This window comes from Elephas maximus, chromosome 19 (genome assembly GCF_024166365.1).
Source record: "Elephas maximus indicus isolate mEleMax1 chromosome 19, mEleMax1 primary haplotype, whole genome shotgun sequence".
NCBI lineage: Eukaryota > Metazoa > Chordata > Mammalia > Proboscidea > Elephantidae > Elephas > Elephas maximus.
Genome location: NC_064837.1, coordinates 32,144,714 through 32,170,375, shown reverse-complemented (window position 1 = coordinate 32,170,375; position 25,662 = coordinate 32,144,714). Strand labels below are relative to the sequence as shown.

The 25,662-nt window shown below is 50.3% G+C and overlaps 1 protein-coding gene across 7 annotated transcripts in view; it reads right to left on the bottom strand.

Moving 5' to 3' along the window:
• The window catches only part of MYO19 (myosin XIX), a 41,709-nt gene that overhangs the window by 3,784 nt on the left and 12,263 nt on the right, over positions 1–25,662 (bottom strand). For 3 of the 7 annotated variants that reach the window (XM_049859617.1, XM_049859622.1, XM_049859621.1), the window contains exons 3-21: positions 20,810–20,958; positions 19,138–19,251; positions 15,918–16,050; positions 15,195–15,264; positions 14,548–14,650; positions 13,583–13,679; positions 13,366–13,442; positions 11,737–11,827; positions 11,088–11,259; positions 9,316–9,389; positions 8,418–8,539; positions 8,094–8,207; positions 7,698–7,874; positions 7,198–7,350; positions 6,052–6,159; positions 5,025–5,095; positions 3,010–3,113; positions 1,121–1,287; positions 885–1,014 (exon numbers count right to left, since the gene is read on the bottom strand). In XM_049859617.1, the coding sequence (XP_049715574.1) occupies positions 885–1,014; positions 1,121–1,287; positions 3,010–3,113; positions 5,025–5,095; positions 6,052–6,159; positions 7,198–7,350; positions 7,698–7,874; positions 8,094–8,207; positions 8,418–8,539; positions 9,316–9,389; positions 11,088–11,259; positions 11,737–11,827; positions 13,366–13,442; positions 13,583–13,679; positions 14,548–14,650; positions 15,195–15,264; positions 15,918–16,050; positions 19,138–19,251; positions 20,810–20,958 (2,226 nt within the window). Of the gene's footprint in view, positions 1–884; positions 1,015–1,120; positions 1,288–1,712; positions 1,909–3,009; positions 3,114–5,024; positions 5,096–6,051; positions 6,160–7,197; positions 7,351–7,697; positions 7,875–8,093; positions 8,208–8,417; positions 8,540–9,315; positions 9,390–11,087; positions 11,260–11,736; positions 11,828–13,365; positions 13,443–13,582; positions 13,680–14,547; positions 14,651–15,194; positions 15,265–15,917; positions 16,051–19,137; positions 19,252–20,809; positions 22,851–25,662 lie in introns of those variants that run through there. The other 4 variants (XM_049859620.1, XM_049859618.1, XM_049859623.1 and 1 more) reach the window with 4 other exon arrangements.

The following is a 25,662-nucleotide window of genomic DNA, read 5'->3' as shown; positions in this document are numbered from 1 at the left end:
TAGGAGACCAGAAGTCTGAATTCAGCGTGCCAGCTCCAGGGGAAGGCTTTCTTTGTCGGCTCTGGGGTAAGGTCCTTGTCATCAATCTTGCCCTGGTCTAGGAACTTCTAAGTGTAGGGACCCTGGGTCCAAAGGACACACTCTGCTCTTGTTTCTTGGTGGTATGAGGTTCCCCTGTCTCTCTCCTCACTTCTATATCTCAAAAGAGATTAACTCAAGACACAGACTAATCTTGTAGGTTGGGAGCTGCCTTATTAACATAACCACTACGGACTGCCAAAGAACAACAAATCTGTCTTAGAAGAAGTACAACTAGAATGCTCCTTAGAAGCAAGGATGGTGAGACAGCGTCTTACATACTTTGGACATGTTGTCAGGAAGGATCAGTCCCTGGAGAAGGACATCATGCTTGGCAGAGTACAGGGTCAGCGGAAAAGAGGAAGGCCCTCAATGAGGTGGATTGACACAGTGGCTGCAACAATGAGCTCAAGCATACCAACGATTTTAAGTATGGTGCAGGACCGTGCAGTGCTTTGCTCTGTTGTGCACAGGGTCGCTATGAGTCGGAATCAACTCGACAACACCTAACAACAACAACTTCTAATCCTGCTTCATTAACATCATAGAGGCAGGATTTACAACACATAGGAAAATCACATCAGATGACAAAATGGTGGATAATCAATATTGAGAACCACGGCCTAGCCAAGTTGACATACATTTTTGGGGGACACAACTCAATCCATAACAGGAACTCAATGAGCAAAGTTTCACAGGAAAACAGGATCACATGGGGTCTGTATGTCATCACCGACAGGCAGGGGATCCAGGCCCAGCTGCTGGCCTGGAAGGAGCCCCGCCCCTCACCAGCCCACCCCTCCTACCTGCCTGGATGAGCACGGCAGCCCGCCTCTGCCTCTCCTGCTTGTGGTGCAGGTATCGCCTCCAGCCATCTTGGATGCAGCGGGCACACTGCTCTAGCACCTGGGCACGCCCACGTTCCAGAAGCTCCAGCTGGGAGAAGGGGTATCCAATGAGGTCCCAAGCCTCCCGCCCCCCATCCTGCTAGGACATGTGGCTGGCCTCTGTAATCTCTCTTCCTCATCCCCAAATGACTCACCGTGGAGTCGCTCATGAACACCTTGGTCCTGCCACAGCGCACTGGGGCTGGCCTGGCCTCAACTGGCTCACCAAGTGTGGCTGCTGCCCGAGTTAGAACTGGCAGAGTGTGGAGAATGTCCTGGAGGAGAGACTGCAGCGTGGCCTCCTTGGCGGGAGGAGGCCCTTCTGGGGTGAGAGACAAGGGCCCCATGAGTGCTACACGTTCCTGTGTCTATCTCCTGTTCCCTGGCCTGAAGAAGCTGGCTCTGGGCTCCCCAACACTCATGGACCTCTTTCCTACTGTTCTTGCCTTAATAATTTCTATTTCCTGTTTTTAAGGGGAAGCCCAGAGACAGTTTTTGAATGTCCCTGGAGCTCAGGGACAAACAGCCCTGGCTGTTCTGAGGAGTCTCAGAATGCCCACTGTGGCTGTGCCATCAGTCTCTGTCCCCATGGGTCTCTCTTGGTAGGCTGGCAAAGGGCACTTGATGCCTGGTAGAGCAACTCCTTCCAGGCTGGAATCCCAGGCTGCTCAGCCAGCATTTGTTTCCAAGGCCCCAAACAGGGCAGCCGGCCCCCTTCCCAGCCCCTGCCCCCTCCCTGTCATGGATAGGAAAAGGGACAGCAGAAATTCCAGTAGGTCCCCCTGCCTACCCTCCCACATCTCAGGGGGTGACTGCTGGAGAGGGACAATTTACCTGAGGGCTCTGACCACCTTTAGCTGCCCAGTGCCTCACTGGGGACAGGCTGCCAAAGGAGACACCGCAGACGAGAAACAGCAGCAAAATCAACCAGGGACCAGAGGGGCTTTGGGCACAGAACAGGAGGCAAACCACGGAGAGAGAGGGGAGAGAGAGGAGAGGAGAGAAGGGGAAAGAGAGGGTGAAAGGAAAGTGACAAAAGTCTGCCCCGAGAGGGGAGAAAAGCAAAGTGGAATTGTCTCACTGGGGCCTGACAGGCCCCGGGAAAGGTGGGTGGGCGAGGGGAGCAGCTGCTGCCGGGCTGGGATCCTGCTGAGAGGAGCCCACCCTTGGCCTCTTCTCCACCTGTCCTCGGGCGCCTCATTCACTCCCAGAGCCTCAGTTACATCTTTCTACATGCCGACAACTACCAAATCAGGCCACGGGCCAGACCTTCCTTAACACTCATCCAAGTTCCTTGCAGACACCTCCACTGGATGACCCAAGGACCTGGGAATAGGGTCACCAGGGCCCCACCAGCTTCCCCAAGCCTCTCCTCCTCTTGCTTTTCCTCACTGGCCTTTCCTCTCCCTCTACATCCAACCAGACATGCATTGTCTGGCCAATTTCTTCTCTTAACATTTCCTGTGCCCACACCTCTGGCTTCCCTTTGCCACGGCCTCTTAAGCAGCCTCCCTCCTGGGTCTTGCCTCACTCCCACAGCCCTTCACAGGGCCCCAGAGTGGTCTCCAGAAAGCATGAGGACAATGGAGACTATCCCTCATTCATATTTCCTTCCTATCTGCCCAGAGAATAAAGTCCAGGAGCCTACACCTGTCACTCCAGCCTCACTTCCTGCCATTCTTGCCCTTATGCATCACGTTGGAATGCCCCAGAGCTCCTCACATGTAGTGTGGTCTCACACCTCTAGGTGTCTGTTTAGATCATCTCTGACATGTGGAAAGCCCTTCACCTGCTAATCTAATTTGTCCTCAGATACCACCTCCTCCAGAAAGCCTTCCCTGATTCCCTCCTCCCCAGCACTACCCATAGCATCCTGTTCATAGCCCCACCTTCCCACGTTCCACATTGTTTGTCTTTTTTGAGTCTGTTTCTTCTAGAACTATGAGGGCAGGGCTGTGAATCCCCAGCCCTGAGCCCTGAGGGAACATGGGGTAGGTGTTTAGTAAACTTTGGCTAAATGAAAAACAAATAGGCCCCCACTCACTTGAGTGCCCTTTGGCATGAGATGGGCTGTGGAGACCAGAGGATGCGCGAAGACGGAGCCTTCTCAGTAACTCATATCGGTCCACAAAGTTCTGGTGAGACACCCTGGAACACAAAGCAGGGGGTGAAGAGAACAAAATGACTTCACCTGTCAGCCAGGCACAGTGCTTGGGGCTCAGCAGACTTCCCTTCACTTAATCTGCTCAACAACCCAGTGAATTGCTGCTCTGACTTCCCATTCAATGGACGGGGGAGGCCCAGTGAGGTGGCTGGGGTCACTCAGTGACGAGTCAGTGGAGACCATTTTAAGTAAGGTCTGCTCTTCCTGCTGTCTTTTTTAATAGTTGTAGTGGTTACGAACTCAGGCTGCTAGCCAAAAAGGTTGGCAGTTCAAATCTACCAGCGGCTCCTTAGAAACACTTTGGGGCAGTTCTACTCTGTCATATAGGGTCGCTATGAGTCTAAATCGAATTGATTGCAGTGGATTTTTTTACTTGGGATTTGCAGCTTGCCTCCTCCCAAAGGGGCTTCCAGGCCTCCCCCCAGACGACTGGATCACTGTTATGATGCAACCATGCCCAGCCACGCCACCCATCATCCTCTCTGACTGGTGTCCTCCACTTCCCCCTGATCTCTCCACTCCCCTAAACACTCCTCTGAACAGCTGCTAAACCTGATATCTGCACGTCTTCCACCCATTTGCTGGTTAGCTGTCCCAAGTCTGGCTTCTGTCCCCAACAGTGCACTGATGTGGCTTGTGTCACTGTGTCACCAAATCCAGTGGTCAGTGCTCGGTCACCCTCTGGCCTGGCCTCTGGGTTGCAGGTGCCTGCTTACCCTTCTCCCTGTACACCTCGCCCTTCCAGCCTCCAGGACCCCATAATCCTGGCTTCCTCCTCCGCCCACGACTCCTCCCCAGATGTCCTTGCTGGTTTCTCATCACCCACCCTCTGTAAATGTGAGCGTTTCTCAGGGCGTGGCCTCAGACCCCTAATCTCTCCCAAGGGATTTCCTTCTTGCTCATGGTGTTAAGATCTGTGCACCTACAGCTCTTAAAGCTCTGCTGAGCCCAGAGCCTATCTCAGAGCCATCTCACACCTGCCAAGACCTTCAGAGAATTCCTGACCTTCCCCTCCCACCCTCCAGCCTGGACCTTCTTTAGACAATTACATTTCAGTAAACTGTCTCCCAGTGCATCCATTAGCCTAAGACAGGCCAAGACAGCCTGGAAGTTGCTTCTGCAACCTGGAAGTTGGCTGCTCCCAGGCTCAACACCCGACAATCAATCCACAAGTCCTGCTGTTTCTACCACAACCTGTACTCCACTTTGACCCCCGCCTCTCCACTGCTGCCACCCTCGTCTGAACCGCCACTCTCACCCGGACGCCTGCAGCAGCCTCATCTCCTCCCTTCTATCCTGACCCCTTATGTAGCCCCCCATGCACCAGCCACAGGGATCTTCTTAAAATATGAGTGAGATCACACCACTCTCTCCTCATGGCATCTAGCAGCTTCTACTGCACTCAGGACAAACTGCAAAAGTCCTCGAATGGCTTACAAGGCCCTTTGTGGTCTGGTTTCTGCTCACCTACCTGTCTGGTCCCACCCTGCCCGTTCTATGCTCCAGTCACTCTCAGTTCCTAACCTGGGAACTTTATCGCTACTGTTACCTCTCTTTGGAACACTCCCCTCCCCGAACTGTCTCCAGGCTGCTCCTTCCCATCCGGTAGGCCCGAAGTCCCCTGGTAGTCTATCTAATAGCATTTTTTGTTTCTTTCCTAGCACTGATTATATTTATACTTATTTTCTTGTTTCCACAAGAATGAATGCCCCACAAAGGCAGAAACCCACTTTCCTTATTCACTATTACCAGAAGCAGTGGCTGGTACAAAAGAGAACACAGTAAGTGAATGGACATAGCCCTTGACTTACAACACCTGCCTCTTTCTTTTCAGCTCCACATCCCAAGCCCCGCCCCAGCTCTGGCCCCACACCTGCAGTGACCTGCCCACTCACCGGATGGGGAAGCCGGCAGCACTGATGTGGATGGTCTCTACAAGGCCACAGGCCTCCAGCTGGCTCAGGACCTGCAAGGGTAGGGAGACAAGGTGGCACCTGTGGCACAGGGGCCAGCGAGCCAGGAACATAGTCCCTTCAGCCTTCTTCTGAGGCCCTGGCCAGCGTGGACTTGCAGCCTCTCCCAAAGCTTGGGCTGAGAGGGGTACGCTTTTTGGGGCAGTGAGAAATCAAGGGACCTCGATGAATCTCCTTTTTTAGAAAGGGTCCTGGCAATCTTCGAGTTCCTCTTAATCTGATGCATGGCTTCAGATACAGCCCAGCTCTGTCTCATCACTTCAAGCAGCATCCAAGGATTCACTAGCTTACAACACAGCCGAACCAAATTTTTCTTTTCTTTTTTGCAGGCAATAAGTGATCCATAGGTGAGGGGCAGAGGTTGTAGTTGTGAAGATTCTTCTGTAACCTGAACCAAGGTCTTACCATACAGCAGAGTGGTCCTGGCTATCAACCCCAAGGCCACATACACCAGCTGACTGTGGGACATTCTTCAGTATCTCCAGTACCCACACATCATCCATATTCCTCAGCCAGCTACCAGAAGCAAAGAGCAGCTGCTAGCCATGGGGGTGCTTTTGTGCAAATTAGAAAAAAAAATCTCCAGCCAGAAACAGCCTCACTATGAATGAAATATTAAGTTAGACTCACTTTCACCTAATCACAAAAGACATCCAGTCCTCTAGGCAGCTACAGTCTCTTGTCAGGGCACATGGCTTGGTGAGTAGATAGCAAGATGGACTGAGGTCTCTACTTGACTCCTTGGCTAAGCCACTGTGCAGTGCACAGACCACACCACCATCCATGACTGCCCTGCCAGAGCAGGTGAGACAAGCCCTCCTCAGGTTCAGGCCCAGCCTGAGAGAACCCCTCTAGTCACTCCATTGTAACGATGGTCCTGCTATTCATCCCCCCAGGGCCTTAGTCAGATGGCATGTGTGCAAATCAGCTTTGGCCCAGGGTTACTTACCTCCTCCCTGACGAAGGTCTGTGCCTGGCCATGGCTGTTGGGCTTGATGCAGCGAATGTAGTGGGGTGTGGTGCTCTGCAGGACCTGCAGGAGCTGTTCCAGGGAGGCCTGCATTAGGGAGAGACTTGGGTCAGGCAGGGACTGGGGCTGCCTGGGCCATCAGCTGGGCCCTGCTTAGTGGCTAGATCAAATACCTCCTCTGGCCCTCCCAGCCCCAAGGCAGAATCCTCACATGCTCTGGGGATCACTATGGTGGGCTTGCACTGACCATGGCCAAAGCACACTCTGCTCCTAACTTCCGACTGCCTCTCACCTCTGCCTCCAGGGACCCTTCTCCTGATTGGTTTCCCTGCATCTGGTCTCAGCCTCCTCCCCCATTACCCTCCTTCCGAGAGCAATCTGCCTAGAAGAGAAAAATCTCTCCCCCTGCCATTCATTTAGGGAAGAGCTACTAGCATTAAGCCCCTTCTACATGCTGGAGGGGGTGCCAGGGTTGGCTGCTGCCTCAGAGCTCAGTGTCCAACGGGCCACACAGATGCTGAATGGATGCCCTCAGTTGGGGTGCCTGAGGCTGGGACAGAAAAGTGTTAATTATCATACCTGCATTTCTCAGGGTGTGTCCTTAAGGAGGTGATAATAGAGCTGAGATGTGAGGGATGAGAAGGAATATGAGTGTGGATGGTGGGAGTGAGGGTAGAGCTGAGGGGACAGTGAGAGAGGTAGAGCAGTCTGTGCAAGGGCTGAGAGATAGCAGAAAGCACCAGAGGTTGGAGGAAGCAACAAATCCACTCTGGGCCGAGGGCAGAGTTTGAGCAGGAAGCTGGAGAGCTGGGAATAGGCAGATCACAGAGGCCCATGCAACTCTTGCTCTCCCATGACCACCTATCAACAGTGGGTGGGAGGCCTCTACTGTGTGACCCACACGCCCCTGGGCTTCCATAAGACCAGTTATACCCAATAGTCTGTCTGTCTGTTTCAGGTCTCTGCTGCTACACTGGACTAGACGCTCCACGCGGACTGGGACCATGCCTACTTGGCTCACCACCGTTCCCCAGCAAACAGCAGCAATCCTGGGAGATGCTCCAAAAACATTTGTAAGACTGGTAAGTGAGCATAAGGACCTCAGGTCAACACTACCAGACCCACCTTGAACTTGGATACCACGGTCAACACAGGGGCCCTGCTCTGGCCAGAGGACTCCTCCTGGGAATTCTCTTTGGGATTAGTAGGAAACAGCACCTTGAGCAGGGGATCCTGGGATTGCTGTAGGAGTCTGGTCAGCTCAGGGGGGACAGGGTCCTATTGGGAGAGGGAAAGGGCAGCAGGTGAGTACAGGTGGAGCTGCTACCTCAGGCTGTCCACAGGCAGGTCATCCGGCCCACCTCAACCCCAGAAGACAGGCCTTCCAGGGAACAGCAGGGCCTGAGTCTAAGGGAAGAGTAGGTCCACTGAACTGCCAGAGACCCAGTCTAACAGGAGTCATGTATAAAGGTGGGTCAGGCCTGGACTAGCCGAGAACTCAGGCAGGTGAGCCCAAGATAGTGATCTGAATTCTGGGAGGATGTTCAGGAGGGAATGGACACATGATGGGAAACTCTCAGCCTCTCATCTCACCCAGGATCCCGCAGCCATGGTATAGCGCTCACCTTATTCTTCTCCACCAGGCCGGCAGTGTGGTAGCACACTGGCCCTGCATAGTGCACCACGATGAAACTGGGCTCCCGGCTGAGCTTGTTCTGGCCCAGGCAGGGCCTGCCTGCCAGGACACTCTCAACGCGTGTCTGAAGCTGGGCTGCGCTGCTTGGCCGATTAAGGCGGCACTCCTGTGCGGGACAGCAGTAGTAGTCAGCCACAGAAATGAGAGTGTCTCACCACAACCCTCGCAGTCCCACCCTGCAGCCCCCATGGCAGCGGAGTTGTCACAACTGTCCCCCCCGGCATCACCGTAGGCTGGGAACTAGGGACTAGCAAACCCATTTGGCAGATGGGGAGACAGAAGCCCAGACTAGGCATGAGACAGTCATCTAGCTGACCCTCCTCACCTCATTTAAGAGGGAGCAGATGCTGATGGGGCTCCCCTCGATGAGATCCAAACAGCTCTGGTTGTCCTGGTAGTTGACAAATGACCACTCCAGGCCCTCAACTGCATATTCTTCCTAGAGGGCAAAGGTAGGAAGGTCAGGATGCAGCTGTGGTCTTTGGCCCAAAGAGGCTGGTCCATGGCTGGTCTCAGTACCACAGTATATTCCAAAACAGCATCAAAGAAGAAAGAAATGGCTGCTACTCAGATCCTGGGATGGGGCCAGAGTCAGGAAGAGGTCAGAGAACCTAGGAGAAGGGCCACCCCACCCTACCCCACCCCTCACCTGCTGAGCCCTTAGGAAGTGAGCCACAAAATGTTGTTGTAGCTTCTCATTGGCGTAGTTGATGCACAACTGCTCCAGACTGTTGTTGGGAAATGACTCAAATCCATACACATCCAGCAGGCCTGTGAGGACGGGGAGAACCTGTGGGGCCACTGCAGGGAGCAGGTGGCGGTGGGGGACTATAGGAGCCCAGAGCCTCTGAGCTGAGCTGCTGCCAAAGCCTCATGGAGATAAGATGGAATAAGCACAACACTCAGCAGTGGGCTGAGTAATACACCCCCTCCCATCCCACACATACTCAGGGCTGTCTCCATTTCACCCCATGCCCCCTCAGAACCCAGAAATGGGAGAGAAGTCAAATCAGGTGTGAGGCGCAGCCCAGGGCACCCGGCCCACTTTTGAATCTGAATCCTCTGGCCCCTCTAGGCCCTTCCTGTGAGGGAACCAGGTCCCAGGGAACATTTTCTATGTCAAATCCACCCTGGAGGCCCTGGTCTCTCCTGCGATGTTGCTGCCTAGAATTCCGCCATTCAATGTGCAAACTTCCCTGGTGCCTTTGAGTTTTACTTCTCTCACTTGACAATCCCACCCAGGTCTCAATGATTTTGACCTCAATCATGTCCCCCAAGTTCTTTCTAGTCTAGCTCATTCATCCCCCACTGCTCTTCTGAGATAGGCAAGGCACCAACTGAGTTAGCCAGAGAGCTATGGACAGGTCAGATGGGGGCGCTACAGAGAACAGCATTTTCCTTGCCCAATGGTGAAGAGATGAGGAGACTTGGGCACAGAGAAGGGAAAGGAGTTGTCCAGAGTCACAGTGGACCCAGGATTCCAGGCCCTCAGTCCACGGCTTTATTGTTCCTTGAAGGAGTGCTCCCGGCAGGGTGAGCCCAGCTACCTATGAAAGTGGTCCACGTGTTGGGGTCTGCACAGATGCTGCTGTTGATTACAGATACCAGCCAGTCAAACAGCCTGTTGGGGGAGGAAGAGTGGACTCTGATGAGCCTGAGGTGTGGCAAAATTCTTCAGCAGTCAGAGTACCACACCCTGGAGGGCCCTGCATTCTGAGCCTGACATATCAGGGGCTAAGCCCTCTCCTTCCTGTTTCCTGTCCATCTGTCCTAAGCTCCTGCACCTGCAGGCTATCACTGTGCATGTTCCCAGGGACACACAAACCTGGCCTGTTCTTCCAGCAAGACTGAGCGTGGGAGTGCCTAGAACCCTCAGGCTAGACAGGGAGTGGGTCACACAGCCTGACACCCAGCTGGGGTCTTGACTGGAAGGGGCTGGTGGGCAGGCCTGGGTTCGTAAAGAACTGAGTTTACCAGGCTCCCCTGCAAAACTCCACCAGTGGGGCCCAGAGCCCAAGGCCTTGCCATTGGCCTCCAACTTAGTCCCACACAAGTGGGCCCAAGTCACCTGAGACCAACAATAACACCTTCCACTCTGGAGCCACCCCCATCCCAGAGAAGATGAGGCGGTTACTATACAATGTAAGGACATGTACAACACTATTAAGGAATTCCTTCTTTACAATTTTTCTTAATTACTCTGCAGCTTTTTTCAATTCAGGTAGATTTCAAATTTCTCTTTTTGCAATAGAAGCTTCAAATACTCATTACAGGTACTTAAAAAAACCTCAAAACCTAGTGATGCAATGACCCGACTGATGTTATCGTGTGGAAAATGTCTTGGTCAGAGGCTCACTCTGTGATTATCACAGTTTATCCATTCATTTTTCAGCAATGTGGAGGCAAAGGCTGTTAAAAATCTTTGACCTGAAATTCTGATGTGAAATTAGCTTGAAAGCGGTGGGAACCGAATCTCTTGCTGAAATGGACTAGTCTGGGCCCAGCTGCCCTGGGCCATTTTCAACCCAGAGAATTTTGTTCCCTCAGAGGTGCTTCTCAGACTCTTGGATCTTTGAGAGGTTCTTAAAAGTGGAGGCGGGGAGAACTGTCTCCCAAAAGGGTTCCCAAATTCCCACATGCACATATGTATATTCTGTTTCATAATTTCAGAGGACTCTGGGTCCCTAAAACCCTCCTCAGAACCCAGGGTGAGAAACCAGCCTTAAGGGGTTCAGGCCTGTGGTTTTAGTGTTTGTGAAGCTGTGGCCTAAATACCACATGGTTGGAGGGTAGAGATGCCCATGTAAACCCACCAGGAAAAGGCCAGGACTCCTCTACCTCCACCATGTTCTGAGCTCCCACTTACTGCATAATGTATTGCCCAAGACTACAAGCGGAGCATCTAGCCCTACCCCAGGAGAGTACATAAGTCCTTAAGAAAGACAAGGGTACACAGAGATGGGAGATCCTATTCATCTAAGGGTCTGGAGCTTGCCTTGCCACTGGCGTGCCAGGTAGGCTTTCATCACTTATTGCCAAAGTCAAGGCAGCCTTCTGTACTGTAATGAGAGCTGAATCTAGGCCAGGAATGTGGCAACTTGCCCACTTAGAGTACTCAGGAATAGAGGGTAAGGGCCCTGCCTCATGAAAAACCTGGGAGCCTCCCCCTGCCCTACCCCCTGAGGTCTGAGGAACAGGTAGAGGAACTGGGTCTGCTTTATCTGGCCTCCCCCACCCTGCCTGATGGCAGTTGGTCCGACCCCAGATGGGGAGAGGATTTAAGGGGAGCATAAGTGCTGGGCCCAGAGGATCTGCTCACCTTGCGTAGACCAGTTTGGCCAGACAGTCCCTGCGGGTGTCACACTCAGCTCGGGAGCAGGGCTTCCGGAACACCTGCTGCTGCCTGCCTGCCTTAATGGTTCTGATCCGCAGTGTCTCCAGCAGCGTGTCCCCTGGGAGCCGTAGCAGCGAGGCCAACGTCTTGACAGACCCTGGGAGGGGCGGGTCCTCCTTAGGCAGATCACCCTCCATCTAAACAGTCCCCTCCATGAGGCACTGTGAAGTCACCACAGTGGAACCAGGACTCGCCTGGCTGGACAGGGACACCTAGGTTCTGATGGGTGAGGGGCCTCAGTGAAGGTCCCCTCAAGGGGCAGAGCCAGGATTGGAACCTGGCACTTCTATGTCCTAGTCCACACTACCACGTGTAAGACAAATCTTGTTATAAACTCTCTGACTCTCATTTTCTCATTTGTAAAATGGGGATGAAATGGTCTCCCTCACCAGAGATGAAGCAAGGAGCAAATTATCTAGGACAGAACCCAAGATTTAATTTTGGTGGTTTAATTGAAGGCATCAGATTCAAAATTTAGTTGGAATCGACTTGATAGCAATTAACAACAACAAGGCTCCCACCCAACCCCATGAATGTTGGTTGATTTCCTGGGAGGTCCCAGCCTGCCCCTCACATTTGGCACAGTCCATCAGCTGGCAGGGCTGGGCTTCATCCTCCGAGTCAGCAAACTGCATGTTGCCGAGGTGCAGCAGCCCGGCTAGGACCTGAGGGAGAAAAGAGGGGCAAGGGACAGGAGAGGGCATGAAGCGGGCACATCAAGGACTGGAGCCTAGCCTGGGGGGGGGGCTGGCTCTCTCCTGAATATCGTCATGATACAGAATAATTACAGTAGTTCCCAATTATTGCTCACCTACTAAATGTCTCTCTTTTTTTTTAAATGTCTCTGCCAGGCACAGTGTAAGCAAGGTGCATGAATCATCTCAATTAATCTTTTCAACAATCCTACGAGGTGTGTGCTGTGATGATGCTCATTATAGGAGAGGAAAAATCACAAGCCCAAGGCCACACAGTTGGTACAGGGTAAAGCAGGATTTGAACCCAAGCAGTCTGACTTCAGATGCCTCCGCCTACCGTCTGTCCCTCTGGCTCCCTGTCCAGGAAGACTGGGTAAGTAGGAACACCGCTCCTCTGTTACTTGTGGACCAGAGTCACACGGACAAGCCCCACAGGGGCTGCAGAAAGGAGAACCCAGGCCAGCAACTCTGGAAGGCTTGGATCTGATGCCAGGAGAGCACCCAGGGAGGACCCCTCTACAAATGCTCTTGGCCTTCTGGCCACAACCCCCCTCACTGACAGAAAACTGCTATGCCCAGAGGGCAGTGTGGCTGAGGCAGAGGAGCATGCCACCCTCAAACCAGCACTCCTGCCTGGGGACTCCTAGTGGTGTTCCCTCAGCCTGGGCTTGTCCCTACGTGCTGTCCTTCTGGTTGAGCTCTGCCTGGCAGTGCCTACGCCAGGTGTGGCACCCTCCCTGCTGAGCAACTCCCATCTGGAGTTGGAGGCCACCTTCCACTGGACTGCTGTTTCCCTACAGTGGCTTCTTCACCCCTGCTGCCAGCCTATCCTGTCTTTCCCCTTCCTGTGCTCTGGTGTGGGGGAGTGGTGGGAGGTGGGGGGCAGTCAGCCCTGTCAGCAAAGGCAGATGGGAGAAGAGGCCACTAGTCGGGATGAGAGGGGCCCCGTTCACCTAGGCCAGCACTACATCCTGAGAGGGAGAGGTGGGGGCGGGGGGCAAGAGAAAGACAGTGGGACTTTGGAATTACTAAGTCTGGGACAAACTCTATTTGCATCATGGACGGGTGTCTAACCTGGGGCAGGTCATTTTCTTTCTCTGGTTTTCTCAAGCGTAAAATGGGAACAATAATCTCCACATACATAGGACTATTGAAATAAAAGCGAGTGAATGTGATTTTTACATTTAACATGCCAGACAAACATGAGGTAGTGTTATTTCTCTGCTATGGCTGTTGTATTTATAACTGACCCAAGCACCTTGCTCTCTGCCCTCCCGGAGGCCCTGAGCTCTGAGGAACATTGTGCTCTTCTCTGTGTCCCTGTCCACCCCGACACCCAGTCTCCAGGCTCAGTGGCACAGAAGGTGGTTGACTCCTTGGAGATTGCACAGCAGGGTCCAAAGTGTTAGATCAGCAGGGAAAGACCAAGTCACAAGCCCAGGGAAGGGCCCTATGAAGGAGCCCCCATGGCCTCTGGCAAATATAAGTGGTGTGGCTTTTCTTCTGACCTTAAAGATGTTGTTCTGGGTAGGGGTGTCAATGCCCAAATGGAGCATGGCCTCTCTGGTCACCTCAAAACAATCCTCTGAAAAAGAATCCAAGTCACAGCCCAATATCAGGGTTAGGGAAGGTCAGTAGGGTGGCAAGAGATGAAAAAGGCAGGCCCTGTGTGGATGGGTGGGTGCTGCTGGGACAGCCCAGGGTGGTGGGTGAGGTGCCCCCTACCTTCCAAAGTCCACTCTGGGTTGGGCAGCCAGGAGAAGGCAGCTCCCTCGGGGAGGTGCCACTGCAGCCTCTCGTCTGCACTGGCTCCTTTGCAGATCTGTGGGCAGGGCAGGTGGGGGCTGAGCTAGGGGTACAGGGAAGCCCAGGCCTGCATAGCCTGGGGCTGGGACGAGAGGAGTGAGAAGTGGCAGTGATATCACAAAGCTGTAAGGTCTCTGTAGAGAGCCCAGGGCAGAGCTCTGGTTGTCCCCAGCCTGATGCAAAAAAAAAAAAACAAAAAAACAGAAATCCCTACCCTGGGGAAGCCTGTAGCTCGAGGAGGAAAGCACCACTCTACCCTGCAGAGCCCCCAGTTCTGACTGGGGAGGCATACCAGTTCCCTAAGGATACTCCCAGACTAAAAGCAGGGGAGACATACTATCCACGCCTTGGGGGAACCCCTAGTCTAACAGAAGCCCTCAATTCTGTTGGAGGAGACAGCTGACATTCTAGGAGCCCCTAGTCTGATGAGGTTGACATAGCTCCCATCCTAGAGACATAGTTTCAGTTTCAAGGACCTTCTGGTCTGATAAACCCAAAACCAAACCCACTGCTGTCAAGTCGATTCCGACCCATAGCAACGCTATAGGACAGAGTAGAATTGCCCCATATGGTTTCCAAAGAGTGGCTGGTGGATTTGAACTGTGACCTTCGGGTTAGCAGCCGAGCTCTTAACCACTGTGCCACCAAGGCTCCTCTGGCCTGATAGAGGAAGCAAAACTCACACCCAGGTCAAAACTATAAGGAATCAAGGTCCAGCGTGAGGCAGAGGTGCCACACAGGTCTGCAGGGATAAGCAGTGGCACTGCTGAAAGGCTGGTGAGGGAGGGGCAGAAGCATGGGGTCAGCTGGGTGGGGGAAGCAGATGTTTGGGGCACAGACTCATCATTGCTCTGCTAGGCAGCTGTGCACCCCTCCTGGCAGACCTGGTAGAAGATGTGGAAGTTCCTCTCACTGGAGGTCTGGCAGGCCACTCGAGTTTTCTCTAGCAGGTAGGTCTGGACTGCGGCTCCGGTCATCTGCTGGGCCCTGGGCATGCGAAGACCAGAGTCCATTAATTGCTTGTTCATTTCAAAGCCATTTATCAGGCACTTACTCTGTGCCAGACTGCAACCCAGCAACTCCCCGCCAAGCTCTTCCACTTAGCTAAATAGCAGGTCCCTGGTGGTCTGGGACATTCCCCTGTACCCAGCTCAGGTGGGAAGGGCCAAGGCCTCTGTCTGTCACTCTGTCCCATCCCAAGGCAGGAGCAGAAGCTTCAACTTCAGCTCAAGGGCACAGCCCAGAGAGGTGGCAGTTTAACTCCAAGTTCTTGAGCAAGGCTAGAAGCTGGGAGGAACACATAGGCCACGACAAGCACACTGCCCCAGAACTGCTACAGTCAGAGCAGCTACAGTTCTCCAGGTCCAATGATTACCCTCAGGGCTCACTGATCATAAAGAATCCCATATATACACATGCCAGGAGAAGTGGGGTTTTGCCCATAGGGGTGGCCCAGGCCAGACCCTACCCCAGCCACTTTCCTCCCATGCCGCCCTTGCCCAGTATTAGCCAGGGAGGCAGCAGCTGTTACCCGTTCAGCTGGAGCTGGATGAACTTCCCAAAGCGACTGCTGTTGTTATTCCTCAGTGTGCATGCGTTCCCTAAAAACCACACCTATGTTAACACTGCTCCTCCAGCTTTACACAGTTCCTGTGGGTCAAGGTGGCTGCAGGTTCCCTATCTTCAAGTCACCTTTGCTAATTTCCAGGTCACAGTGGACAGGACAAGGAGATGGGCACTCAAGCTTCAGCAGGTGACATTTGGGAGAGTTAGAAGAACTTCTTGGCAAGGAATTGGAATGAGCAAGCCTAGGCAGTCAGGGACCATCTTCTCTGAAGGGAAGGGGTTGAAAGCAAGCTGTCACTATTGGCTCAGATAGTAAGGCACAACATCTGGGCTCAGGTCACAGCCTGGACACTAGTTACTGTCTATCCTAGGACAAGCCCTCTTCCTCTTTGGACCTTCAGGAAATTGGATGGAGGGATAGGATGTAGACCAGATGTGCCATGAGGTCCTCTTAGCACCACCGCTCAACCTGCCTAGCTGGAGTGGGGAGATGACAGAATGATGCCCCTGTACTGGAGGGAAGTCCTAAGGGATACCTGGGAGGAGGTTAGGAGTCCAAGGCCATGAGGCATACACGCATCCTCCAATCCCCAGAGAGAAGGTCTCAAAGTTCTACACTTCTCCCAGGAAGGTGGCAGATCCCAGAAGAAACGGGACAGAGGTGCTGTGCAGAGAACACCAAGCTCACCAAAAGCTTCCATGACAGGGTTGGAGTTCAGGATCCGCTGTTCGATCCTCTCTGCCACCTGGTGGCTTTCCCAGGATGTGGACGAGGAGGCCACCACAGCATAGAACTTCATCAGGCAGCGAGACGTCCATGTCTGCAAAAGAAACAGCTCTGTGGGAGCCGTGCTCAGGTTCCCTCACTTCTGAGCCTGGCTGAGGGAACAGCGCCCACCAGAGCTCTCCTCTCACCCATGCACACTGCGGCCCAAATGGGTGAATGATGAATGCAAGTCTGTGGCCTTGGGCAAGGCACTTCCCCATCTGTGACTTGGGGATGCTCATCTCTGCTTCTCCCAGCTGCAGATGATGCACTTAGGGGGTCATAGCAGTGGTATATGTAGTAGCCAAAAGGTGGAAACAATCCAAATGTCTATCAGAGGATAATGGATTAATAAATTGTGATATACACATACAATGGAATATTATATAGTCATACAAAGTCTTGAAGCACTGATACATGTTACAGTGTGGATGAGCCTCAAAAATATTATGCTAAGTGAAAGAAGCCAGACACCAAAGGTCACAAATTGTATAATCCCATTTATGTGAAATATCTAGAATAGGTAACTCCACAGAGACAGGGAGCAGATTAGTGGTCATTACGGGCTGGGTGATGGGGGAAAGGGAATGGGGAGTAAGTGCTTAATGGATAAGGGGTTTCCTTTTGGGGTGATGAAAATGTTTTGAACTAGACAGAGATGTGGTGATACAACATTATGTAAGTACTAAATTTTTCACTTAAAAATGGTTAATTTTATGTAACGTGAATTTCACCTCAATTAAAACAAGAATGAAACATGGGGAGCTAGGGCAGAGCATCGGCAAGCCCCCTGACCTTGGCTACTAAGTGTTTCGGAGGCCTCACAGCTAACACTGGTTGTTGACTCTGTGGCAGGCACGGAGCTCCGGAGGCTTTCTGTGCATTTCTCACCAACCTTATAGATGCAGGTGCCAACTATACAACCCCGTTTTAAAATCATGAAACTGAGGCATAGAAAAATTTGGAAATTTGTTGAAGATCACACAATTAATAAATGACAAGGCTCTGATTTAAACCCAACCCCCCCGCCCCCCAAAAAATCCTTTGAGTCAATTCTGATTCATAGCAACCCTATAGGACAGAGTAGAACTGCCCCATAGGGTTTCCAAGGAGCAGCTGGTGGATTCAAACTGTTGACCTTTTGGTTAGCAGCTGAGCTCTTAATCACTGCACCACCAGGGCTCCAGGTTTTTTTTTTTTTACATAGGCCTTTTATCTGCTCCCTTAGATGCCTAGTGTGACTATGACATACCTAGGTATGTTTTTGTTTGTATTCACCCTGCTTGGTGTTTTCTGAGCTTCTCAGATCTGTGCTTACTGTCTTTCTGGGACACCAATTACAATTTCTGGGACACCATCTAACACTGTACCATAGCTCTTGGATACTCTTTTTTCTTTGTATTGAAAACCCTTTGGAACATAGTTCTACTCAGAAACACATGGGGTCACAGCATTGGGATCCACTAGACAGCAGCGAGTTTGCTTTTGGTTATATAGAAATCAAGCAAGTGAAAAAATGGGACAATTAGTAAGTACAGGGAAAATACAAATTTTACAAGAAAGGAAATATAATCATATTACATGGCTCTTCTGTGGATAATACATAACATACATGGTCATAATAATGTAAATACTGCATATTGACTGATTTAGAAATCGTGATATAATCACATATGGAGTATGGAGGCAGGGAAATAAGGGCTAAGTCCCCATCAAAGTACGAAGCTAAAAAAATCTGAAAAATCAAAAAGTAACAACATGCATATGCGGCTTAAAAATACGGCTATAAATACTCAAACCACTAATGCGAAAGTAGCTGTCTCCAGAGAGGGGAAACAGGGTTGAGAGAGAGAAAACACAGTTGCTGTTTTTCTTCATAGGCCTTCGGGTATTCCTTGATTTTCAACTATGTAGCTATCTTTCTTACTTAAAAACAAATTAAATTTTGAAAATATACCATGCTAAGGCCATGGCCCCAGCAGCTCCTTGAGAAAGGGTTACTGAGCTCTGGTTGCATGGGTTGAGCCAGGTCCAGCCTCAGCTCCCCTGAGCAATTCTAGGGGACAGTGGGCTTTGTCAGTGAAGCAGGGCGTCAGCTGCTTCATGGGCCCCTTTGATACAGCTCTCCGAAAGATCCTCTCCTCACCTGAGTCCCAGCCCCTACCCCTGCAACTTACTGTCTTCGTTTGTTTCCTTGTCTGTCTTTCACGGTGGACTAAGAGCCCTGAGAGCTGGATGTTCCATTTTTATCTGTTTCTCCCCCTGGCACGCCTCAGTGCCCATCAGGTGCTCAGTGCTCAGCCATTCTCTCACACGTAGGTGTCAGGAGAATGAGTTCATGGTCCAAATTCTTGTGAAGGTAAAAGTACCATAGAAAGAGCGGGGCAGCTGAGTGAAGCTTGGCAAGAAGGTGGCGAGGCCTGGGCCAGCAGCCTCCCCTGACCCATCCTTATGCAACCTTCTGCCTCACTTGTCGTGGTTCTGCCACCCAGGAGCCACATGGCCACGCTGGGAACTTCTGTCTGCCCTCACAGCTGGCCCCATGCACTACCCTTGCCAGCATGGACAACCCTGAGGGCACAGGGTGGACTACTCCAATAAACCCTTTCCCACAAATAACCCCAGTTACTGCTGGAGGAGCACTGCCCTGTGCCAAGCATACCACCACAAATAACCCCAGTTACTGCTGGAGGAGCACTGCCCTGTGCCAAGCATACCACCAAGTGCTTTACGTACATTGGCTCATGTAACCCTCACAGCAGTCCCACGAGTTGGGTATTGGTCCTCTCCTCCCATCGTTTTGCAGGTGAGAGAAGTGAGGTCTGCAGAAGAGAAGTGCCTTTCCTGATGTGCTCTTAACCACTACGCTGTAATCCCCAGCAGCTGGCTTTTGTTTTCGATGGCATCAAAGCTTGGAGTGACTTTTAACGAGAAAATGATGGCTCAGAGATAAAATTATCTTACCGAGGGTTCTATCAGAGCTAGTGGTAGAGCCTGGACTAGAACTCTGTCTCTTGACTTCCTGTTCAGTATTTGTCCACCAAGCGCAGAGACTCCCTGCTTGAGCCGACCTATCTGGGAACGACTGGGCAGCAAACCCAGCCGGTCATGAAGCTGACAGGGTGGGGAGGAGGCCTCCTACCTTTCCAGCACCACTCTCTCCACTGACAACAATAGACTGGTTAACCGGTTCGATCAGGCTCTTGACATTCCTGTAGGTCTGTTCACCCACAGTGAAGACGTGGGGCTTCAGTTTCTGAAACATCAAGGGGTGAAAGGTCCAGTGAGCAAACTCCTTTCTATAAGGAGTGGCTGACTCAGTGATGGCTGAGAAGGGGAGGCTGCCAATAGCAGTGCCAGGATGCTTCCTTCAGAAGTATTTCCTAATGTATCAGTGTCAGGCCCAACTGTGGGACCCTCACGGGGGTTTCACCCACAAATCTTCTCTCAACGTGGCAGCAGTTCTGGCTTTGATCAGTCTATGACATTAACACTTTATGCTCCTGTCTTACCTTGCCTTAATAGTTTTATTCTGCTGTTAATTGTTGTTATTGTATTTTGCAGTTTGCGAAGAACTTTCTTACAAGTTACTGCCAAAGAAGTCTGTGCATTAGTTGGCTGGTTAACCCTATTTTATAAATGAGAAATCTGGGTTTCAGACGAGTTAAAAACTTCCCAAAAAATCACTCAGCAAATAAGTGCATTGATATGATTTGAACTCCAAGGCCAGTGTTCTCCTTTCCTTCAACGAGTATTTATTAATTGTCCTCGATGTGCCGGGCATCACGCTGGGCACTGGGGAAACAAAGGGGACTATGGCATGGCTTTTGCCTTTGAGGAGATCCCACCTAGCAGGGTAGAGAGGCAGGGAACACAGCCAGTGAGATACAGGGCTCTCAGGTTACAGTTCCCCTGGAATCCACTTGGACATTTAACCATGCATGAGCTTCTGGGAGTGACCCCTAGCCTGGCCCAGCACCGCCAGCATCTGACCACTGACCTCCAGCTTTCTGAAGGGAGAAGGCACCCATTCTGGATGATCTCAGAGCCATCCCCCTCTCCACCTGCCTTTGCCCCAGCCACCTCTCACCTGGACTATTACAAAGCCTCCAGCTCTTCTTGCTGCCTCCTGTCTCACCTTCCTGAACCAGCTTCCCCAACCTCCTGAGTTATTCTCACAGCAGGCTCTGTTCATATTCCCACCTCCACCCACGGCAAAGATGCCTGGTGTTCTCTCAGCCTGCTGTGGTACTTCAGACCCTATACCAACTGCCCTGGCTGACCTCACCTTTCTACCCTCATCTGCTGCCCCCCTTCCCATAGCTCCCCTCCTCCGGCACGTGGCTCTGTCTCTCCCTGAACACATCAGGCACTTGAACACCAACAGGCCCATTTCCTGCCAGCACTAGAACACATGCTGAATTTTCTAGGCAATCCTTGTGTCCTGTAATTTTATTCTTTTGCAAAAAGGTGGTTTGTTAAATATACAAATACACCTTCATAAATTCTTTGCTATTAATAAACCACAAACAAGAACATAAAAATCCTTTAATCTATGTCCCTATTTTAGGCTTCAAACTCAGTTAAATAAATATTTATCTACTCCACCCACAGTCCTGTAGCCAGTTATTTATGTGTCCAAAACTCTGCGAACTCCTGGTAGCACCTTCCTCTCAGCCTCCCTTGGGCCGAGACAGAGCCTGGTCACCAGGAGACTATGAGTGACTACATGGCTGGTGGACAGATGGGTAGGGATGGGGAGCTACAGGGAGGCTGAGGAGCCCTGAGGCTGCAGGAAGCAGGCTGAGCCTTACCTGGGGCTGAGGTGCAGCGTGGTACTCTCTCATCAGCTCTGGCGAGTAGAGTTGAGGGACCGGCTTAAAGGGGTTCAGAGCCACCAGGGCGCAGCCAGCATTGGTGTAGAAGGTGTCTGTTGTGTACCGAGCCTGCAGGCACCTCAGGACTGAGGCATAGGTACCATTAGCAAAATCTGGCTTAAATGTAGATGTAACCTCATACAGACACACACCCGCCTAATAGCCCTCCCTCTGCAATTAGCTAAGTACCATTAGATGCCAGTAGTTCTCTGATGACTAGGTAAAAGATCTAATTAAGATGAGCCCTAAATTGAGAGCAAAGCCTGCCCTGGGGAGCCCAGGTACAGTTGCCAGGCTCCGACGCGCAGAGGTCTGGAATAGCCTACCTGGCTCTGGCACTCCTGCCAGCCTCGGTCTGCACCCAGGGAAGCTGGGCCAAACGTCCTCATCACACACACCTCCTTCCACTTGGAGACAGCACTTTTAGGGAGAAGGAAGCCCATACCTGTCTCCAGAGTCACAGGATTCACCTTGGTGAGGTCATCTAGCTGGTGCAGCAGGGTTTCCCCACCCAGAAAATTCTGTAGGTCTCCTCTGAGGGGTTCCCTGCTTTGGGCATCAGTGCCCAGACTGTGGCCGTTAACCTAGAAAGGAATAACATGAGGGCCACGAAGGCTGGGACTCAGGCCAGGTGGCAGCTATATAAGGGTAGGAGGCTATATAGTCAAGAGAACAGGCCCCTAGTATCATAGTCTGGTTGGGTTCAAATTTCAATTCTGCCACTTACTAGCTCTGTACACCTAAGAAAGTTACTTAACCTCTCTAAGATGCAGCTTGTTTATTTGCAAATAAAGGAAAACAAACCCAACTCACAGGGCTATTAGGAAGAAAAATAAGAGGAAATACACAAAGCACTTAGTGCCTGGCACAGAGCATGTAATCAATAAATGCAATTCCTCTCCTCTGCCAAGAGCTCCAGCCAAGTCAGCTTCCAGACTGCCAGTTACTAACCTTACTGGGACCAACAGGGGCAGGGCTCAAGGGGGCGGCTGCTATGAGAATATCACAAAAGAAAAGATCCACGGGCTGGGTCTTTTTTGAAAGAGACTATTCAACTTATAATGAAATAGTACAGCCATGCATCTTCTCAGATAGGTAACCCCATGCCTTCATCACCTCCTCCCAGAGCTTAAATTTAGTCTGGCAAGTTCCTTCTGCTCTGAGTCCCTTTGAGGAGAAGCCTGGTTTAGAAGGTTGTATGAGGTCAAGAACGGGCACTATTTTACTTATCTAGTGCTGCTACAACAGAAATACCACAAGGGGATGGTTTTAAAAAACAGAAGTTTACTTTCTCACAGTTTGGGAGGCCAGAAGTCCAAATTCAGGGTGCCAGCTTTAGGCGAAGGTCCTTGTCTCTTTCGAGCTTCTGCTCCTGGGTGACCTTCACGTGGCTTGGCATCTTCCCCCATCTCTGCTTCCTAGCTTGCTTGTTTAATCTCTTATTTCTCAAAAGGGATTGACTTAAGACATATCCTATACTAATCCTGTCTCATTAACATAACAAAGACAGCCCACCCCCAAATGGGATTATAGTCACAGGCATAGAAGTTAGGATTTACAACACATATTTTGGGGGGACACGATTCAATCCATAATAGGCACCAAGGGGAACGGGCCCCTTTTCCCTCGCCCATCCTCAATGTCAATACTTGGCACATGCTTCCTCTTCCCACTTTCCTCCCACGGTCCTGTCTCCTTGGCGGCTACAGAGAAGATGGGGTGGGGAGTAGAAGACAGGGACCTGGCTAAATCTGCTTTTGGTGAAAAAGTCTATGACGTGACATGAGTATGGGTTTCCAGTGAGAATGGTGAACCCTAAAGGTTCAAACCCCTCAGAGCAACAGGCCAAGGTGCCCAGTAGAATTTCTTTCCAAAGATGTTGTCTGAGTTTGGGCCACCGTTAACACCAAGGCAGGCTGCTGGCTTCCAGGATAAGTGCTGAGGTCAGAGTATGGCTGGATTCATACAAATCCCTCTCCTCCAAGGAAAAGAAAAAAAAAAATCACTCACAGAACAAACCCAGCCACAAGTTATGCATAGCTCCGATTCAACCAAAAACAGAGTCTAGTATAGTGGTTAAGAGTCTGGACTCTAGAGCTAGATTTTTTGGAGTGTGCTGTCACATTGTGGGGATTGCAACTAACATTGTAAAACAGTAAGTGTATAAATTTTTGAATGAGAAATTAACTTAAGCTGTAAACTTTCGCCTAAAGCAAAATAAAGCAACAACAATAATAATAAAAAACAAGAAGCCACACCCTGCCATGCCTTCAGGTACTGTTTGTTGCTACAACATACCCAGTGAGGGTTGTGGTGGTTCAGTGCCTTTCATACAGGAGATCTGAGTTTAATTCCTGGCCAGGGCAACCTTATAGCATAGCCACCATGCATCGATCAGTGGAGGCTTGTGTTTTGGTATGATGGTGAACAGGTTTCCATGGAGCTTCCAGACTAAGACAGACTAGGAAGAAAGGCACTAAAACACTGTAGGAAGAAAGGCCAGGCTCTCTACTTCAGAAAATCTGCCAATAAAAACCCTGTGGAACACAGTGGTCTGATCTGCAACCCATCATGGGGATGGCACAGGACCTGGAAGTGTTTTGTTCTACTGTGCGTGGGGTCACCATGAGTCGAGGACCAATTCAACTACAGCTAACAGCAACATACCCCAGCCTGTCCTGAGTGATATACTCAATGAAAGCTTGTTGATGACTGGACAAGAAAACCCCAAGCCACCCAGGGACAGTGCAATCATACTTGATGCAGAGGGAGAAGAGATGCGGTGAGAAAGGACACACAACTCAGTGGGCCAGAGGTATCGTTGTAAGGGTGAGTTGAAGCTTAAGCAAGAGGCTTTTACTCAAAGGAAAGGAGAGCCAATGCCCTGCAATGACAGACAACCAAAGACTTCTGAGCAAGGCACCATCCCATAGGAAGCAGTGCTTCAGAAAGGCAGTTACTGTTCCTGGACATGGGCTCATTTAACACTAACACCTTCTACCTGCACCCCATAAAAAAAAAAAAAAAGAGATTTCAAAGCAGGTCTTTTCCCCCCCGAGAGTCTCCCTGCTGAGCAAAGACGTCTGATGTTATTACTACCTCATTTGCCTGTATTTAGCAAGGATTCTTTTTATGGTTGCATAAAATTAATGCCACCAAATTAATGTTAAATGGCATAAAATTGCTATTAAAACATATAATGAAGGAACAACAACAAAAAAGCCAAATTCTTATTAGTTGTATAATTTGCGTAAGCTTCTTAACGTCTTTGTGCTTTGTTTTCCTCATCTGTAAAATGGGAATGGTGATAGTACCTACCTCATAGGTCTAAAAAACAAAAACCAAACCTATTGCCATTGAGTTGATTCCGACTCATAGTGACCCTACAGGTCAGAGTAGAACTGCCCCATAGGGTTTCCAAGGCTCTAAATCTTTACTGAAACAGACTGTCACATCTTTCTCTCATGGAGCGAATGGTGGGTTCGAACCACCAACCTTTTGGTTAGCAGCCACTTAACCAGTGTGCCAGCAGGGCTCCTTGTACCTCATAAACACATAAAGTATGTGAAAAGGTAGCTGGTGTATGCTCAAAAAATGTTAGCTATTATTATTCTTTTAAAGTGGTTCCTAAGGTCCCTGGGTGGCACAAATGTTTTGTGCTCAGCTGGTAACCAAAAGGTTGGCGGTTTGAACCCACCTAGTCACACCACAGAGGAAACAGGCCTGGCAATCTGCTTCTGTAAACATTACAGCCAAGAAAACCCTACGAAGCAGCTCTACTCTGTGACACTTACATCTCTCCAAAGTCACAAACCAACAACAAAAACAAAACCAACAACAAATAAAAGTGGTTCCTCTAATTAGACAATATATCAAAGGCCTTAAAACTATGCCTTTCCTTTGAGCCTGTCATTCCACTTCTAGAAAATGATCCTAAGTAAAGGTCATAAGAATGTTCAATGTACGTACAGCTGTTATCAACTGTAAAAATTGAAAACAACCAAAATGTCCAAATAGTGAGCTGATTATAGTATAGCCATACAATGGCATAAAGCATGTTACCAAAAAGTATACCTTTAAATGTTTTTAAAATACTTATTTAGGAAAAAAAATCCTAGGATAGTCTGTAAAATGTTGTTTATCCTTGGGTGGTACAATCATGAATAATTTTAATGTTCTTTATATCTGTATTTTCCAAATTTCTTAAAATGAATGTGACCTTGAAAAAGTCACTTAATCTCTCTGAGCCTTATTTCCAAAATGAGAATATAATAACATCATATATATAATACTGTATTTTTCTCAAGAGGATATTGTGAGAATTAAACAAAAATGACATGTGTAGAACTCTTAGCTTATCGCCTACCACACAGCGAGGGCTCAACACAGAATAGCTGTTAGTATGGTTATGGTGAACATTACTTTTTTTTTAATAAGAAAGAACAAATTAAACAATAAAAAAGCCCAAAGCAGACAACTGTCCTGCCTGCTTCTCTTCAGCCCTCAAGCCTGTATTATGAGCCAAATGGCTGGCAGGTTACGCACGGCTCCCCTGGCTGGCTGGCCCTACACTCAGTTATTCTGCTCAGTCTCAGGCACTTACCAGCCTGGGGTGCCACAAGATGGGTTGCTGTGCAATGGGTTTCTCTTACATATGGCCTTCCTGGCCTTGGGTTTAAAATTCTGCCCAAACGGCTAGCTAGGCCACAATCTCACAAGGGACTGGTTAATTTACTATGCAAATAGTGTGTAAAACCACCCAAAAGGGTTAAGTGACCTTTTGGAAATTG